This window comes from Salvia splendens, chromosome 11 (assembly GCF_004379255.2).
Source record: "Salvia splendens isolate huo1 chromosome 11, SspV2, whole genome shotgun sequence".
Lineage (NCBI taxonomy): Eukaryota > Viridiplantae > Streptophyta > Magnoliopsida > Lamiales > Lamiaceae > Salvia > Salvia splendens.
The window spans coordinates 16,511,712-16,532,161 of NC_056042.1; the positions used below are offsets into that span (position 1 = coordinate 16,511,712).

At 49.4% G+C, this 20,450-nt stretch overlaps 1 protein-coding gene across 1 annotated transcript; it reads right to left on the reverse strand.

The window, feature by feature from the left end:
- Positions 1-15,876: 15,876 nt before the first annotated feature.
- Positions 15,877-16,356, reverse strand: LOC121754515. Its single transcript, XM_042149859.1, has one exon. It carries the CDS (start codon positions 16,354-16,356, stop codon positions 15,877-15,879), a length of 480 nt encoding a protein of 159 aa, XP_042005793.1.
- Between the last annotated feature and the right edge of the window lie 4,094 nt (positions 16,357-20,450).

Below are 20,450 nucleotides of genomic sequence, written 5' to 3' on the forward strand. Positions count from 1 at the left end.
TTGGCATGTTGCTACTGAAGGCTCGCCTTGGATCATTTGGGGGAGACTTCACACATCATTCTTCGACGGGCGATAGGTTGGTAGTGAGCGCAACTCGACAAGCTCTGAATAAAATGTGGACTTTGCGCGAAGGCCTATTGAAGATGCAGATGTTCTTGATCGGGGTTCGATGGCTCGTGAATTTACTGGACAAGAATTGCCTTTTCGAGAGCTCGATAGAGTGTTAGTGAATGAACTCTTGGGCACAATGCCTTTGAAGGCGACTAGAGTAAGCAAACTTACCTCAGGTTTCATCGGCCAGGCCCCGTGTTGGTCCGGTGCAGAACCCACGTTCCCACACTGAGGGCAGGACGTTCCATTTTCAAAATATGTGGGTTAGGCACGATGGTTTTGCTGATTTTGGTTCGGGGTGACTGGAGCCAACCAACCGGGGCTGGAGGACTTCTCAATCTTCAGATTAAGCTTGGCCGAGTTAAGAAAACCCTTAAGGAGTGGAATAAGGCTGTCTTCAGGAACATTCATGACAACCTTAGGGAAATGGAGGAAAAAATCGCGATGGCCCAAGCAGAATTTGAGGAGAGGCCTTCCCCGGATAACAGGGCAGAAGTTAACCGTAGCATTGCCATGTATATCCGTCTTCTCAAGATGGAGGAGGACTTCTGGAGACAAAAGGCGACCCTTAGATGGCTTGCGGAGGGCGACAAGAACACCAAATTTTATCAAAGCTGGGTCAAACAAAAGAGATTAAGGATGCACATCCACAAGATCAATGTGGGGGGAGAGAACTCACGGAGGAATTGGAGATCAGGAACTCTGCCGTGGATTTCTTCCAAAACCTCCTTGCCCCGGGACCCCTCTCACTCCTGGAGCCGGATTTGGGCTTGATTCAGCGCCTCTCACCTTCTCCTGAAGTGGAAGCCCTACCGAATCCACCAAGCGCAGAGGAAGTGAAAAAAGCCGTATTTGACATCTCCGGAGATAGCGCCCCTGGACCGGATGGTTTCACAGCCACCTTCTATCAATCTTGTTGGGATACGGTCGGTATTGATGTTGTGGCCGCTATCCAGCAATTTTTCGAGGGAGCCTACCTACCCCGAAGCATCACGGCCACGAGCATCGTACTCATTCCGAAGAAGCTTGGCCCAGACTCGTGGAGTGATTATCGCCCCATTAGCTTGTGCAATGTTTCAAACAAGATCATCACCAAAATCCTCACAAGGAGATTATCTCCCCTCCTCCCTCGGGTTATTGCGCCAAATCAGAGTGGGTTTGTGAAAGGCCGGCTGCTTAATGATAACGTCCTCTTGGCGCAAGATATGTTCCATGAACTTCCGAGGAGCGCGCCGGCCCCCAATGTTGCGGTCAAGATTGATATGGCTAAAGCTTACGACAGAGTCCAGTGGCCCCTATTGATCAAGGTCATGGACAGAATGGGCTTCCCCGCCAGATGGATCTCCATGATTGAGAGGTGTGTGGGCTCATGTTGGTTTTCGGTCTTAATTAATGGAGTTCCATCCGGGTTCTTCAAGTTATCTCGCGGCCTTAGACAAGGTGACCCAATATCACCCTCCTTATTTGTGATTGCTGCGGATTACATCTCAAGGTCTCTGGATAAACTTATTCTGGGAAAGAAGGAGATGATCTTTAAAGCCTCTCGGGGATGCATGGAGATTAGTCACCTCGCCTATGCCGACGATATTGTAATCTTCACCCAAGTGGCAGAAGTCCCTCTGAGGCAGCTCAGAGCTTGTCTTGATGAATACGCGGGAATCTCCGGACAGCAGATCAATCTTGCAAAGAGTAACTTCTACATTGCCGAAAAACATGAGAGGTGTGCCGGCCTAATCCAGGCCGAAGGGGGATTCACTCGAGGTACCTTCCCTTTCCTTTACCTCGGGGTCCCTATTTATCGAGGTGTAAAGCGTACAGACATGTTTATGTTCATTCGGGAAAAGCTTGCCGCGAGGGTCACAGGGTGGGCTCACCGCCACCTCTCGTTTGGAGGGAGACTCACCCTCATCAAGAGTACGCTCGAAGCGGTGCCACTCCACATCTTCCAAGCCATCGAGCCAACCTCCGGGGCGCTCAAACAATTGGATCAGCAGATGACTCGGTTCTTCTGGGGATCGACAAGTGAGAGGAAAAAAACACACTGGATCGGTTGGGATCAGATCTGCCTCCCGACGTCCGAAGAAGGGCTCGGAGTTCGAAAAACCAAAGAAGTACTCCGAGCCTTTAGCATTAAGTTATAGTGGATATTCCGAGAGCAAAGCTCACTCTGGGCTAGATATATGATGATAAAATATTGCAAGAAGGTCTCCCCCCTTGCGGCCAACCCCTCCGGGCATAACAGCCCAACTTGGAAAAGACTCATGCGCACAAGACATCAGGCGAATCCTCACATTCGATTTGTGGTGGGGGTAAAGGGGAAATCTACTTTTGGGATGACATTTGGGTGGGTGATTCCACTCTTCGGTCCCTTACTTTTGATGATAGAGGCAACCACACTTCCCGGGTCGAAGAATTCCTCAGGGATGGCGAGTGGAATGAAGCCAAGCTCCAACAACTCCATGACCAGGCCGGGCTACCACAACAGGTTATTTCTCAGATCCTCGACACCCCGGTCATTGCAGGGGAGCCAGACACGCCGAGGTGGTCCCTTTCTAGCCTCGGAGAATTTACGCTAGCAACAACATGGGACACTATCCGCACACATAGACCGAGGATACAAGGGCTCGAAGACATTTGGAGGGCTGGCCTAACCAACTCTATTGCAATCTTCAACTGGCGCCTTCTGTCGAATCGAATCCCGGGTGATACTAAACTCCAATGGAGGAAGATCGACTTGGCCTCAAAATGCCAATGCTGCCCAAGGAATCCGAGCACCGAATCCCTTCAGCACCTCTTCATCCAAGGTCGGGGAGCAACTAGTGTGTGGCGGGAATTCGACGGGTGGTTCGGGGGATCGGTACCTCCCCTACGGATTAACGACACCATTCCGGATCGGCTTGAGACCTGGTCGCATCGGATGCAACAACAAGACCCGAAACACCTTTGCCGAGTAACGCCATACCTCATCCTGTGGTTCCTTTGGGCGGAGCGAAACAGAAACCTGCATGAGCAAGTCCAATTCAAACCGTACAATGTGGTGTGGCAAGTTCAGATGTACATTTACAATAACATGACTAACGGGATCATTAAGCCGAAGCACTGGAAGGGAGTGCAAATGGGCATGAGTATTCCGAGCCACCCTGCCTCAAGACGGCCGAGACCACTGGTGACGTCTGTTAAGTGGCACCCCCCTGAAGGCCCGTGGATTAAAGTCAATACAGACGAGGCATACACTGGGGCACCGGACAGAGCGGGAGGGGGAGGAGTGGTACGCGACTGGTCCGGAAAGTTGCTCGCGGCCTTCTCAACCCCCCTTGACGCACACTCAGCCCTAGAGGCCGAATTGATGGCTGCTCATCATGGACTTGAGCTTGCGAGGGTACATGAGCAACCTATTTGGATCGAGACGGACTCAGAACAAGCCGCCAAACTCCTCAATGGCTTTACGTGGGGACCGGCACATCTCCGCCGGGTCATGGCGCGAATTTTCCTCTTCAAGCGCCGGTACCCCATGCGCGCCTCCTTTATCCCCCGGGAGGGGAATCAAGCGGCGGACCTGCTCGCTAAGATGGGCCTTGGCCAGCAATGCTTCCTCAGGTTCTCCGCCCAAACAGCCCCAAGACCCCTAAAGGACATCATTAGAATGGAAGAAATGGGAATACCCAACATTCGAGTTCGGTCGGAAGAACACGAGTAGCACAGTTGCCGAGGAAGGATGGAGTGTTTTATCTTTTGATTTTGTTCATTTGTATCTTGTCTCTTGGAAGGGAGTATGATGAGGTCCGGGTTGTGGGATCCGGACCGCTTTCTACTCCTAATCTTTGTGTTGGCACACCACTTTTGGGTGTGGCCAGGATCTGTATTAAGCCTCTTATGAAATATAGGGATGAGGGACCCACGAACCCTCCACCGTAAAGGTGTTTGGTTAAAAAAAAAAAGAAAAAAAATGATCTTCGAAATGGCCGAGGAGCTACTCGCCGGGAAAAATGATGAGGAGACGGCGTCACCGGAAGGCGAGTAGCCTTCCGATGGGTATACGATGAGAACGTTTGCTCAAATGGCGAGGCCGGGCCCCTTCGAAGCAGCTACTGGTCACTTACTCCTTCTCGACCATGAACGGTATTTTGCTACCGGAATCTCGGACGATGAGCTAGTCGACCCACCAGTCAAATCCGGTTTCCGGGAGGTAGTTGAGCCGATGAAGGAGTCGACAGCAAAGATGGAAGAAAAGAAGAAGAAGATTGCGATGGAAATGCTCAACTCCGAGGAGGTGGCCGGAATTTCGCCGGCACCGGCGAGCCGGAGTGAGCTGGACCACCACCCAACTGGTGCAAGTACAATACATCACATGGGTCCTAGGCTAGATGATGGGGTGGCATGTGATGTGTTGGAATCATGTGACTTGCAAAAAGAGGTAGAGACAAAGACCACTTTGCATGGGGAAGAAGGTGTTGCTCCAAATGGGGAAAATGACAATTTGTACTCACAAGCAATACCATGTGCTACTTACCTCCACCTCGAGGCTGATGCACGCATGGAAGACCGTGCCCCCGTGGCACAACCGCCAGAGCCGTCACCGGAAAAGCTGGCACCGCCGGAATCTTCGCCGGAAACGCTGGCACCGCCGGCGAATGTGTGGAAGGCGGCAACGAATCATTCCAACCGCGGGGGGACCGGGGCCGTGGAGGGTTCATCGGCCCCAAATCGAAAGTCCGAGCCAATCCCCTTGGACGACGGCAAGACCAAGCCTTTGGGTACAGTTGGCTCTTTTGAAGGTACGCCATCGCTCTCCTTTTCCGATTTTGAAATGGATTTTCTCTCGGAGAAGCTAGGGCTAGCTATTGTCGGGAAGTTCTCCCATTCACTCCCGTCCACAACCCAAATTCAAAAAAGTCTTAGTGGCATGGGGCTAGTTGGAGCATTCACATGGAAATACTTGAATGCTAAGCATATTTTACTCCAATTTCAAGAGGTGGCCGATTATGCTAAGGTGCTAAATGGCCCTAATGGGAGTCTGAATTGGTATGTTGATTGCCATCCGATGAGGGTGTTCAAGTGGGCGCCGGATTTTGACACGTTCTTTGAGTCGCCAATTGTTGCCGTGTGGTGTAACATATTTGGTATACCGGCTCATCTCTATGAGGAATCGGCCCTCTTGGCAATCGGTAAGCTCCTTGGCAAGCCACTACAAGCCGATAATGCCACAATTCATCAAAGCCGACTCTCCTTCGCAAGGATTTGCGTAGAGATTGACATCTTTACTCCCCCGACGGAAGAGATCATCCTTAATATCCGAGGCAAAGACTCGAGGTACAAAGTGGCATGGGACCGTATTCCATTGTTTTTTGATAATTGTAAACATGTTGGGCATGAGAAAGAGGATTGCCATGCAGCGGGAAGGAAGTCTCGGGGTAGAGACAAGGGTCGCCGAGCATCATACAAGGAGAACCTTTCAAGCCATGCCGCCAAGATCATCCACCGTGAGTGGCGCCCAAAGGCGAATGGCACTCCATCGTCAATTGGACAGTTGGAGAAGTCCAAAGATTGTAACAATCACGCGGAGTACATCGAGGGTACATTGGGGGCGGGATCGTCGAAGTCAAGAGTGGCTAGTAGGAGTCACCCAAATGTGGATAAGGATGGCTTCCAATTGGTGTCGAGGAGGAGGAAAGGAAAAGTGCATGAGGGCGATATGCACACCAAGGCTCCACACGTGGATGATTGGCATTTGAAGGAGAATGTTGCTACGGTGACATTTGGGAGTGTCCCATCGAGTGCGAATGACGCGAGCTTTAGCTCCATGAGTGTCGCATGTGGGCGCCCCAACCGGGAGATAGAAGGCCACATCGAGGACATTGATCCAGGAGGGCATGTACCTAGCGGAGGTATCCCTATTGCGGGCCTTAGCTAGGTGATGGACAGAAGTGTTGGGGATACAAAGATTGTATCAAATGGTAATTGGATTTTGAGAGTATATAGATGACCACCTCTAGTTGTTAGGGAGGCCCTCGTTGTAGTCTAATTTGTCATGCCTTGGCGACTCGTCACTTTTGGGCGACTCGGTGTATGTTTGTTTGTAACAAATGGTTTTGGTAATGCACAGGTGTGGGTCCGCCTCAACCCTCCGCCCTTTGCAGTGTGTTTGATTAAAACAAAAAAAAAAACTAGACTTACCTGGTGAGTTTAATGTAAGTGCTACTTTCAATGTTTCTGATTTATCTCCTTATGTTGGTGAATTAGATTCGACGACGAATCCTCTTGAAGAAGAAGGGAATGATGGAGACACACCCAAGCTGATCTGCAAGGACAAAAAGATGGATCCATTGATCATTCCAAGTGGGCCAATTACAAGAGTTAGAGCTAAGAAGATAAAGGAGTCCATGTTGCTTTTAGTTGTTGAAATAAAAGCCCAATTACAAGACCATTCTACATTGGGCCAAGTGGTGAATATTATTCAAGTTTGTGGGTTGCCCAAGGCTTGAAGTTTGGAGTCACTATATATCACATTTTGGAGGCCCAAATTGTTGATACATGATGCATTTTCGTCCAAGTTGGAGCAGCCAAAATGAAGGGTCTATTTTAGTTACATTTTATGTTAAATAAGTGACTTTAGATATCCTAGAGTTACACCAAAGGTTTAGGAGTTACTTTTCTTTTATTATGAGTCTTTTTAAGTGTCTTAAGTTGTACCATTCTAGCCTATAAATAGGCTTGTATGCATGTCATTTGAGACACCATTGATCAAATACGAAAATAGACTTTGTCTTTGTGAGTTGAATTCTCTTTGTAGAGTGTTTCATTTGTTTGGAACTTATCAAGATACTTTGAGCAAGATCTTGTGGCGTTCAACCATACCGAGGTTCTTGGCTGATCATATAGCCAACGGGTCGAGGTTTTCTAAGCTCTGGAAGTGGATCAAACCAGATTATCAATCAAGGGAGTCCGCTGCCAAACCTTATACGTGGGGTTCTTGGATCAATATATCCAACGGGTCCTTCATCGTTTCCCAATCTATATCAGCTAATGGCCATGATCCATGGCTTGGACATAGCCAAGGACTTTGGCCTACCAATTTGGCTCGAATCAGATTCCGAGCAAGCAATCAAATTGATCAATGGAATGGGTTGGGGGCCGGCATTAGTTAGGCAAGTTGTGGCGAAATTGATCCTGTTCAAGCGTCAACTAAAATTCCGGGCCACGTTCATACACCGGGAGGAAAACAAACCAATCGATTTCCTCGCACGAATGGGCCTAGAGCATGATATCGGCCTGCGGATGCACCCTAATTCAGCCCTGAGAGATCTCCTGGACTTCGTTCGAAGGGACGCAATGGGAGTTCATCTTATCCGAGACCTTGAAGGGGACGGACACTAGAGTCGGTGAGAGAAGATGGGTGATCATAGTGCCTTGTTGTTTACTTAATTGTAATTTTGAAGGGAGTATGATAAGGTCCGAATCTTGTTGGGTCGGACCGCATACTACTCTTGGATTTTGTTATGGCACACTACTTTCGGGTGTGACCACGCTTTGTAATTATCCTCTTTTGAAATATAGGGACGAGGGACCCACGAACCCTCCACCGTAATGGTGTTTGACTAAAAAAAAGTGATTGATGTTTCAAATACGTTTTTAAGGAAAATAAAGTTTGCAAAGGGAATGTCATGCCATGTTTTTGTTTTGAGAAATGTCTATGTGTTTGTTTAGCAAGGGAGTTGTCCCTACTAAATCTATTGAAATCGAATTCGGGTCTGACTAGGGAGTGAGTCCCTAGCTAGTGTACACCAATGGGGATCGTGAGCCGTCCTTTGGGTTGGCCGGTCCAGTGATTGAGTTTGTGGCCACATTCTCGTTTCACATTAAGTTGTTGATGTTGATGAGATTGATGTTGATGTTGATGAGATTGATGTTGATGTTGATGTTGATGATTGCTTAGTGGGGAGTGAGTCCCTACTATGAGTTTAATCGAATTCGGGTCCTAGCAAGGGTGCGTTCCTACTCGGACTAGTAGACACGATGAGGACCGTGAGTCATCGAACGGGTTGGCCGGTTTTCATGCTCGTGGAAAGTAGCCCCCTTACACGGCACCGTAAAGAACAGATATGGCAGTTTCTTAAATAATTCAAGGAGAAATGGTTGGGTTTTGAAATGATGAGGAAAAAGGATTTGAGGATGAGTTGAAAGTTTGTGTTTGAGATATTTTTAGTGTCTCGGGCCTTTTCAATTTAAAACCCCGAGGTCACTCTATGGTGGCATGATATAACTGTTTTTATAAATTGTTTTGGCATTTGTCCACCGAGTGAGTACTTGGAGAGAGAAGCTCTCCCTTCTCTCTAGATTCTCCTTCCCAGCGGTCACCTCTTTGCTGGTCACCAGCCGTCGTTCCACCCACTTCCCACCACCCCGACGCCCCGTTCACTCCGTGAGAAGCCGACCCCAACCCCCCCTCCCTCGCCACTCCAATCCTTGAGCCTTCTCCTTGCCGGATTCGCGAGGTGCTTCCCCCCGAAACTACTCACACCGACCTTGCGAGCCCTTTACTAGGCCGGCCATGCCGGATCCCTCACCGCAACCTACCCCTCCCCCACCGGATCCCGAAGTGTTGAGGACTATCCCGAACCAACAAATGGTCTTCCTCTCGTGTGAGAAAACAACCTCAAAGATCCCGTCCAAAGACATGAAGAAGAATATTAAAAAGACTCGGATTGGAGCTAGGAAGAGCACTCCCGCACCTCCCTCCAAAGGCACAGGCCGGAAAAGGTTCGTATCTTTGTAAGGGCCCCTTTTTCCGATGACCCACAAAAGGACAAGGAGGGGGTACCAATTGAGCCCAAGAACGTCCCCATGTATCACGCCACCGAAAAGGAAAATAGCAACGATTCCGGCGAGACACCGCATTCAGGCCAAGGTTCCGGCGCCGGCCGGCCGACCGGCGAAGCCATCGGAGACCCACCCCCATACGCTACCCCTCCGCATGATGACGGCTCACGTGAGGCACAACACTCCATGAAGGGTGGTGTAGTCAACTTGCCAAGAATGGATAAAGGGACAAAGTCTCTTTTGGAAAGCTCATTTGTCCCTTACCAACCTAGTAGTGGAGTCACATGTGCTGCAAAGGGTACATTGGGAGGCACGATTGTCACAATCCCGGATTTGGTAAAAAATACAAACCCCTCCTTGGAAAGTGCATGGTCCTTTACCATGAAGAGGGTTCGAGAGAGGAGCTAGCCGTTGAGACTACAATGAACTCATCCACCTTGCTACCTTGAGCTCGGCGGAGTTCCTCGACGTAGAGGCCGCTCACCGTCGGACCATTGGAGCATGGAAGCACGGACATCGCGGCACGCGCCAGCTAGGCATCGAGGCTCGAGCCACCAAGGCCTTCACCCTCGAGGTGGAATACCTCTCAAGGGCGCTTGATAAACTTATTCTGGGACACAAAGAGATGTCTTTTAAGTCGGCTCAGCACTGCATGGAGATTAGTCATCTAGCCTATGCCGACGACATCATCATATTTACCCAAGCGGCCGCGCCATCTATTAGGCACCTAAGATCATGCCTTGAAGATTATGCGGAGGTTTCGGGCCAACAAATCAACCTCGCCAAGAGTAATTTCTATATAGCCGAGATACATGAAGACTGGGCAGGATCAATTCATTCGGAAGGAGGCTTCACTCAAGGTACCTTGGTAAAGCCGGAGGGGGAGGAATTGTCCGTGACTTCGCGAGAAAGATGTTAGTCGCCTTCGCTACACCACTCCAAGCACATTCGGCCCTTGAGGCCGAGCTCAAGGGTATTCACCACGGCCTAATCTTGGCAAAGGAGTTCAACCGTCCAATATGGCTCGAGGTGAATTGCTAACAAGCGCTCAACCTTCTAAATGGTGTAAGTTGGGGGCCGCCTCAAGTTAGACACGATGTAGCTCGACTAATCGTCCTCAAACGCTAAATAAACTTACGCGCATCCTTTATCCATCGGGAAGGTAACAAGGTGGCTGATTTCCTCGCAAAAATGGGCGCCGAAAAAAACAGATTACCAACGCATGACCGCTAGCTCAGCCCCTCGGCTAGTGAGGGCCATGGTACGCATGGAGGAGATGGGAATGCCTAATATCCGAATCCGTGGAGAAGACCCGACCTAGCTTGATGTTTTGTTTGTTTTTGCTTTTGGATGGAGTAGGATGAGGTCCGCACCGTGTTGGCACGGACCGCCTTCTACTCTAGTTGTATCTTCTGTTGGAACACCACTTTGGGGTGTGGCCATGAATTGTAATTTTTCTTGATGCAATATAGGGATGAGGGACCCACGAACCCTCCACCGTGACGGTGTTTGAATAATTAAAAAAAAAGGTACCTCCCTTTCCTATACCTGGGCGTGCCCATATATCGAGGTGTTAAACGCACCGACATGTTCATGTTCCTTCTGGAGAAAGTGGCATCTCTCGTTCGGGGGAAGGCTTACGCTCATTAAGAGTACCTTGGAAGCGGTATCTCTACATATTTTTCAAGCCATCGAACCAACAGCCGGTGCTCTCAAACAGACTGATCAACAGCTGGCTAGGTTCTTCTGGGGATCCTCAAACGAAAGGAAGAAGACACATTGGCTCGGGTGGGATTAAATCTGTCTGCCTACCGCCGAGGGAGGCCTTGGCATCCGTAAGTCAAAGGAGGTCCCCCCGAGCCTTCAATGTCAAATTATGGTGGTGGTTTAGAGAACAAAACTCTCTTTGGGCGGCCTATATGATGGCAAGTACTGTAGCACGGCCTCACCACTCGTGGCTAGGGCTTCGGGAAGAAGTAGCCCAACTTGGAAATGGCTCATGAAAGTTCGGGCACAAGCTCAGCCGACGTGGCTAGGGCTTCGGGAAGAAGTAGCCCAACTTGGAAATGGCTCATGAAAGTTCGGGCACAAGTGCAGCCGCATATTCGGTGGGTGGTGGGCCATGGCAGGATCTACTTTTGGGACGACATATGGCTTGACAATTGTACCCTAAGGGATCTAGCGCTTGATGATAGACGATGCGCGAAGGAAATGGTTGGAGACTACATACGGGGTGGAAAATGGGATGAATCCAAACTCCAACTCCTCCATGTCCAAGCCGGTCTCTCGCAACAAGTAATCCAGCAAATTCTCGGCACCCCAAATGTATAAGGAGAACCGACATCCCAAGATAGAATATATCTTGGCTTGGGAACTTCTCCTTTTTTATTATTTTTTTATCAAAAGCACCACGAGGGTGGAGGGTTAAGGCGGACCCACACCTGTGCATTAAAAAAGGGCAATTGAAACAATGACCATAAACACCGAGCCGTCCAAAAGCGACGACTCGTCACAACCAATTAGAGTACAACGAGGGCCTCTCTAACAACTAGAGTGGTCATCTATATACTCTTAGGGCACCTATTACAATTACTATGATGCAGCCTGTGCATCAACAAAATCCTGAGTCAATCCCCTAACTAAGTCCCGCGATAGGAATACCTCCACAAGGGACGCATCCTCCTGGGTCAAGGTCCTCAATGAATCCTTCCATCTCCCGCTCGGGGGCCCACATTCTACACTCATTGAGCCAGTGCCTGGCTCGTTCACGCCTGGTTTATCAATCTCAAATGTCACCGTAGCAACATTCTCCTTCAAATGCCCTGTATCAATGTGTTGCGCTTTGAGGTGCACGTCGCCCTCATGAACCTTGCCTTTCCTCTTTCTCGTCACCAATTGGAATCTATCATCATCCACACTTGGATGACACCTGATAGCCAGTCTTGTCTTCGACGATTCTTCAACCGTTGATCCCTCCATGTTCCTCATTTGGTCGGTTCCTTCTTTGGCCTTGATCGAATGCCCATTACATGATGTAGTCCCTGCCCATGTGTCCACCTTTGGGCGCCACTCTTGGCGGGTGATCCTGGAGACATGGCTCGAGTAAAATGCCTTGGTCGGTACTCGGCGATCTCTACCTCCACCCCGGTCCTTCCTTCCCGAAGCATGGCAATCTTCTCTCACGTGCCCAACATGTTTACAATTTGCACAAAACAAGGGGATACGGTCCCATGCCACTCTGTACCTTGAGTCCTTACCTTGAATATTGAGGTTGATTTCTTCCGGCGGGGGATCGAGATGTCAATCTCTACACATATCCTAGCAAAGGAGAGACGGCTTCGATTGATTGTGGCATGATCAGCTTGCCTAAGAGGTTACCGATTGCCATGATAGCCGATTCCTCAAAGAGATGCGCCGGTATGCCCACAATGTTGCACCAAACGGCTACAATCGGTGACTCGAGGAACGTATCGAAGTCCGGCGCCCACTTGAGTACCCTCATCGGGTGACCCTCAACATACCAAATCGGGCTCCCATTAGGTCCATTTAACACCTTAACATAATCGGCCATCTCTTGGAATTGGATTAAAACATGCTTCGCATTCAAGGGTTTCCAACTAAAAGAGCCAACTAGCCCCAAACCTCCTAGGCTCTTTTGTATTTGGTAAGTAGTTGGGAGCGAATGAGAGAATTTTCCAACGACGGCCAGCCCTAGTTTCTCCGAGAGGTAATCCGTTTCTAAGTCGGAAAAGGAGAGGGATGGTGTACCTTCAAAACAGCCGGCTATCCCCAAGGCTTTGATCTTGGTGGCGTCCAAAGAGACTGGCTCGGCCTTGTGGAAACATTGCGTGGCTGGTGCTCCTTCCGCGGACCCCACCCCCACACGAGAGAGGGATTCTTTCGCCGCCTTCCAAGCTCCCGCCGGCGGCGCCACCAGCTTTTCCGGCGAGGATTCCGGCGGGGAAGCATCGGGGGGCCGACCCCCTTGACATTCACCATTGACTAGAGGGAGGGGGAGAGGGTGTGTATCACATGGGGCTGAATTTGAATTCAAAATGTCATTTACCAAGAATGGGCCAACATTTCCTTCCCCATGCAAAGTAGCTTTTGGCCTTTCCTTTTTTTGTGAATCACATGCAGCCACATCCAAGCATGCCACCCCATCTCCCTTAGGATTCACGTGAGGATTTGTACCATCTTTGACCAAATGGGTGGCCAACTCCATCCCCATGTGTGATTCACCATTATTCCGGCCAGCCGGCGCCGGAGAAGTTCCGGCCACCTCCTCGCAATCGGGTCCGGCCATGTCGCACGTCAGGGCATTCCCTTGTTTCGCCATTTGAGCTAGAGAGCTCAACATCTCCTCAACGAGGGAGTGCTCGGTTTTCGGCGACCCCTTCTCCTCACCATGGAGCTCGGTGAGAAGATTATCCGCCATTTCAAATACCATCTTCTTCTTGGCCCTACTCACCCCCGAACCTGATTCAAGGCCGTCACATTTGAGAGCTCGGTGTGCTTTCTCCGGGTAAGGCGTGCCCACCCTCTTTGATTTTGGCCGTGCAATCAATGGGAAGGTCCACTCCGGCGAGTATATGGGGTGCCTCGTTTGTGACAAGGTCGTGCCCTCCCCCTCCGGTCGCTCACCTCCGGATTTCACCATGCTATCGGGAGCCACCACATGTCACCACAGTCCGGGGCCTGGATGACATATGGAAGTCTGGCCTCACCAAATCAATCTCCATTTTTGTTTGGAGGCTGCTTTCTAATCGTATCCCGGTCGACACAAAGCATCAATGGAGGAAGATCGAGATGGCATCTAAATGCCAATGTTGCCCATACAGGCCAAGCATTGAGTCTCTCCAACACCTTTTCATTCAAGGCTCCGGGGCAGCCAGAGTGTGCAGAGAATTTGAAGGCCGGTTTGAAGGACCCTCGCCCGCAATCCGGATCAATGACACTATACCGGAACGCCTGGAGGTCTGGTCGCGAAGAACCCGGCAAGATAACAAGAAGCACCTTAGCCATGCCATGCCTTACCTTATCATGTGGTTTCTTTGGGCCGAGCGAAATCGGAGCCGGCACCAAATGACCCAATTCAAGGCGTACAACGTGGTTTGGTAGGTACAAACTTATATCCGAAACAACATGACTAATAGGAGCATAAAGCAAAAACATTGGAAGGGAATGAAAATCAACTTGAACATACCGGTCGAAGCCAAGACAAGGGCGCCAAGGCCAATTGTCGTGTTGATCAAATGGCACCCCCCGGACGGGGTATGGATAAAGGTCAATACGGATGGCGCGTTTATGCACACCCTTGGTTAGGCCGGAGGGGGAGGAATTGTCTATGACTTCGTGGGGAAGATGCTAGCCGCCTTCGCTACACCACTCCAAGCACACTCGGCCCTCGAGGCCAAACTCAAGGCTATCCACCACGGCCTAGTCTTGGCACAAGAGTTCAACCGACCAATATGGCTCGAGGCGGATTCCGAACAAGCGCTCAACCTCCTTAATGGAGCAAGTTGGTGGCCTCCTCAAGTTAGACACGAAGTAGCTCATTTAATAGTTCTCAAACGCCAAATTACCTTACGTGCGTCCTTTATTCATCGAAAAGATAACAAGGTGGCTGATTCTCTCGCAAAAATGGGTGCCGAAAAAACAAATTACCACCGCATGACCGCTAGTACAGCCCTTCGGCTTGTGAGGGCCATGGTTCGCATGGAGGAGATGGGAATTCCTAATATTCGAATCCGTGGTGAAGACCTTACCTAGCTTAGATGTGTTGTTTGTTTTTGTTTTTGGAAGGAGTAGGACGAGGTTCGCACCGTGTTAGCACGACGGCTTACTACTCTAATTGTATTTTTGATTGGAACACCACTTTGGGGTGTGACCATGAATTGTAACCTTTTATTGATGCAATATAGGGATGAGGGACCCACGAACACTCCACCGTGACGGTGTTTGATTAAAAAAAATTATCCACTGAGTGCATCAAGTACTTTGCCCTACATTTCTTTTTAAAAATGTGCAGGTTGAGCGTGACGGGTGCGGTGGGTATTGAGCAAGTCCGTTGAAGAAATTTAAGTATCTAGAATGTGTCATGTCTTCACACGTGGCATATTCCTTCTCTCAAATGCTTCCGCTGAGTAGTTGTCCTTCTTTTGAGTTCTTGTATCGCTGAGATAATATTCATTTTTGAGTTGTTGATTGTTGAGATACTCTGATTTTATTCGAGCTACTCCCATTTGTTTCGAGCTATGGTAGATTTGTGTTGTTTTCACCTTTCTTCCCCGCTTCTTTAATCCTCCCCTAGTCGCGATCAACCGGGTTTTCTATCCTTAGAAAATGCGGGCGTGACAGTAATGGTTTGCTTGTTGACCAAGTAAACCCAAATTTAAATCGTTATGCTTTAAATGAACTTCCACGATACTCTATTGACAAAAATAATCTTGTCTTCGGTGCCATTTCATTACAGACATCACACATTGTATGTGTGTGGGCAATTTCGATTCAAAACGTTTGTTTGTTGACCAAGTAAACACATATATAAGAGTTATACTTCAAATATGTTTTTAAAATTTGACAATAACTTTGATGTTATATCGACCTAAACGATCCTTTCTTGATGCTTACCAAAATGAACGCTTGTGTTTTTTTAATCAAATACGCCCTTTGTGGGCGTGGGGTTTAGGCAGACCCCCAACCCATAAATAAAATCGAAATGTAATGTTCCAAAAACATGATCTTATCCCAAAAGTGACTAAGATCTAAACAAGAACATGAAGATGCAAAGTAGAGGTCCCACAAGTCGGGATCCTCCATTCTATCAAGTGGAAAAAAGAGGACTAAATACACTAAATGGAGAAACGAAAAAGACCAAAACCAACCACCAGAAGAGCTAGATCAACCCACATCTCTACATCGGAAACGGAAGTTAGGATATCTCAGCTAGTCCATCCTAACTAGCACCTTCAGGTACCGAGGCGCAGAGATTGGATCAAAATATGTAAGGGCAAGGGTCTGGACCCCCCTACCTGCCAGAAAATTAGCATCCCGGTTTCCTTCTCTGTAGATATGTGAGAATCGAACCTGCCGCTGAGCTGTCATGCTCCGGATCAAAGCCATATGATGTCTAAAATCCGCGGAGCTAAGGTGTCCAGATGACAACAAACTAACTAGACCCACTGAGTCCAGCTCTATCCAAATGTGAATAGAAAGCTCCATAGCCATCTCCAAACCCCTAATCAGAGCCAAAAGCTCCTCTTCAAAACTCGATGATGCAGCTACCGGTGCATAAAAAGCCCGCAGAAGGCCTCCATCAGAACCACGAACCAATCCTCCCTCCTCCACCGCCAGTGTCGATGTAGAGAAGGCACCGTTTGTCTTCAACTTCACCCAAGGTGCATTAGGAGGATGCCATAGGACCATTTTTTATTTAAAACACCACGAGGGTGGAGGGTTAAGGCAGACCCACACCTGTGCATTGCCAAAGACCATTGCAACGAACAAACAAAACACCGAGCCGCCCAAAAGTGACGACTCGCCAAGACCTATTAGAGTACAAAGAGGGCCTCCCTATCAACTAGAGTGGTCATCTAAATACTCTTAACAACCCTTTTACAATTACAATGGTGCAATCTTTGCAATACCAAAACCTAAGACCATTTCCTAATTGAGACCCGCAATAGGCATACCTCCACAGGGAACGGTGTCTCCTGGGTCAAGGTCTTCGATGAAACCCTCCATCTCCCGGCTGGGGAGCCCACATGAGACATTCATTGAGCCAATGCCCGGCTCATTCGCATCCGAATTACCATTCCCAAACGTCACCGTGGCAACGTTCTCCTTCAAACGCCAATAATCAATGTGGTCGCCTTTGGTAATCAAATCTCCCTCGTGCACCTTACCTTTCCTCTTCCTCGACACCACTTGGAAACCATCCTTGTCCACTCTAGGTTGGTTTCGATTTGCCAATCTTGGGGCCGACGAACCAACATCCATTGTACCTTCCTTGCGCCTCTCTTGGTTGGCACATTCTTTATCCTTGTTTCTATGCTCATAGCTCGTTGAAGTGCCGGCCCATTCTAGCAAAGGAGATATTGCTCGAATAGTGCGTCGTTGTTGGCGTTCGGTGGTTCTTACTTCCATCACGTTCCTAAGATATTGAGAATAATCTCTTCCGTAGGGGGCGTAGAGATGTCAATCTCAACGCATATCCTAGCAAAGGACAGTCGGGATTGGTTAATTGTGGCATTGTCGGCTTGTAATGGCTTGCCTAGTAGCTTGCGATCGCCATGAGGGCAGATTCCTCAAAAAGATGCGCTGGAATTCCCATGATGTTACACCAAGTGGCAACAATCGGTGACTAAAAAAAATTATCAAAGTCCGGCGCCCACTTGAACACCCTCATAGGGTGTATATCAATTAGCCAATTCGGATTCCCATTAGGGCCATTAAGCACCTTATTATAATCAGCCACTTCTTGGAATTGGATTAAAATGTGCCTAGCATTCAAGTGTTTCCATGTGAAAGCACCAACTAGCCCCATACCCCCAAAGCTTTTTTGGATTTGAAACGTAGATGGGAGCGAGTGGGAGAACTTCCCGACTAAGGCTAATCCTAGTTTCTCCAATAGATATTTTGTTTCTAAATTCGTAAATGAAAGAGATGGGGTACCTTCGTGGCGGCCGGCCGTCCCCATAGGCTTGGCATTGTCGGCATCAAGCGTGATTGGCTTGGCCTTTTGGCTAGTGTACAAGGTTGAAGCTCCCTCCACCTTCCCCATCCCTCCATGGGAGAATAATTGGCTTGCCTTCTTCCAAGCAGCCGCCGGACGAACCAGGTTTTCCGGCGAGAATTCTGGCGGTGATGCGTCGGAGCCGTGGTCATCTTTGCCTCCATCTTTGCCGAGAAGAGGATGCATAGTACATGGTGGAGATTTTGAATTCTAAATGGCATTTTCCACAAATGCACCAACATTATCTTGTCCAAGAAAAGTGGCCTTTTTCTTATCCTCCTTTTGTGAGTCACATACACCCACCAAATCACATGCCACCCCATCCTTCACGTGGGCCATGGTACTTGCTATGGTCAGCCGGTTGACCATCACTTTCTCCATGCTTGATCCTCCAAGATTCCGGCCTGCCGGCGCCGGCGACATTCCGGCCATCTCCTCACCATCAAGCCCTTCCATTCCACTCGTCGGGACGCTCCCTTCCTTGGCCATTTGGGCTAGAGAGCTCAACATATCCCCAAAAGGTGCAAGCTTGTTTTCCTATGTCCCTTTCCTTTCACCATGGAGTTCTGCAACGAGACTATCAACCATTTCAAAAACCATCTTCTTCTTAGCCTGACTAACCTCCGAACCAGATTCAAGGCCGACTCGTTTGAGGGCTTGTCGAGCTTTCTCCGGGTGAGGCGTGCCAACCCGTTTGGTTTTAGACCGTGCAATCGAATGAAACTTCCACTCCGGCGAGGAGAGGGGTTGCGTCGTGTGTTCCAAGGCCACGACATCCCCCTCCGGTAACTCACCACTGGACTTCACCATGTGTCGGTTGCAACAATCACATTACACCTCCCTCAAAGGGGTGGGAGGGAGGGAGAGAGGGCGAATTCTATAGAGAAGGGAGAGCTTTTTACTCTCTTCAAACTTGGATGCCATAGGACCATGAGCAACCGCAGGACACACTGTCTGGGGGAGAAAGGCATGAAATCAACCGACGACGAGCATCCCCTCCAATGAGTCGAGGTGATCCTGTCGGCCAGAACTAGCACATGCATCATGAGTGGCCTGTCAAATAACATGTGAATGACGAGAAGGACGACCGCCATGCTTGCAGCCGTTCCTCTCCGTCCAAAGAAACCAAGCAATCAAACAAGGAACAAGAAAACATGGCGGGAGCCCTCTGGAAAGAAGACCTCCGCCAGTGACCTAGTCTAAGTGCAATATCGGTGCTCGTGTGAATCGGTGTGTGCGAGGAAGGAAACCAGGCATCGAAATACTCCCATGAAGAAACCGCCGACTGACTCGAAAAAGGACATGGCTGAGAGACTCGACCGAAGGAAACCTACAACACTGACACCTATACGCTAACTCAATTCCCCTCCTCTGCAACTTCTCATCCACCGGCAGCCTTTTTTTAACAAGGAAATTTTCCTCTTTTATATACTTTTTTTTAAAACACCGTCTCGGTGGAGGGTTCATGGGTCCCTCATCCCTATAATGGTGAATCACACATGGGGATGGAGTTGGCCAACCATTTGGTCAAAGATGGTACAAATCCTCACGTGAATCCTAAGGGAGATGGAGTGGCATGCTTGGATGTGGCTGCATGTGATTCACAAAAAAAGGAAAGGCCAAAAGCTACTTTGCATGGGGAAGGAAATGTTGGCCCGCCAAGAGTGGCGCCCAAAGGTGGACACAAGGGCAGGGACTTCATCATGTAATGGGCATTCGATCAAGGCCAAAGAAGGAACCGACCAAATGAGGAACATGGAGGGAACAACAGTTGAAGAATCGTCGAAGACAAGAGTGGCTATCAGGTGTCAACCAAGTGTGGATGATGATGGATTCCAATTGGTGTCGAGAAAGAGGAAAGGCAAGGTTCATGAGGGCGACGTGCACCTCAAAGCGCAACACATTGATACATGGCATTTGAAGGAGAATGTTGCTACGGTGACATTTGAGATTGATAAACCAGGCGTGAAGGAGCCGAGCACTGGCTCAATGAGTGTAGAATGTGGGCCCCCCGAGTGGGCGATGGAAGGATTCATTGAGGACCTTGACCCAGGAGGATGCGTCCCTTGTGGAGGTATTCCTATCGCTGGACTTGAATCTCTTTTAGAGTGAGAAGCTCCCCCTTCTCTCTAAAAACCTCACTATATTGACCCACCGGAATTTCCCACCCACCTCCACCTCAACATCCCGTCGACCAACAATCCACTTAGCCTCACGCCATAACAACCTTGCCGACCACCACCTTCACCGGCCGAGACAACCCCCTAACTACCGCCCTCGATCCCAAGCCTTTCCCGAGCAACCCCATCGCCCTCCCGGCCATGCCGGATGACCCGACGAGCGAGCCACCCCCTCTTGAGGGAGAGCAAACCCCCTCGGACCAACAAATGAAGTTTTGCTCGAAGGAATCAAACTCCCCGAAGGAGCCGTCTAAGAAAATGACGTTGAAGGCTGCTAAAGCAAAGATCAAGGCTCGAAAGAGCACTCCGGCCCCGACTACTAAAGGGGATGGTCGGAAGAGGTACGTACTCTCCCCACTTCCCGAGGACAAGCAACTAAGGAAGAGAATCGACTTTGGGGAGGAAGATTGCGCCCCGGTTGTGAGCCCTAAATGCAAAAACTCGATCTTTCCGGTGCTTGTAAGTCCCAACATGGCGGACGCATTGCAAGAGGGGGAGAATGTGCAAGGAGAAGTTGAAGAGGTGATAGAAATGGAAAGGCCACATGTGGTCCGAGGCGCAACTTCCGACCTGGTGCTTTTCTCCGGCCAAGATTCCGTCCAAGT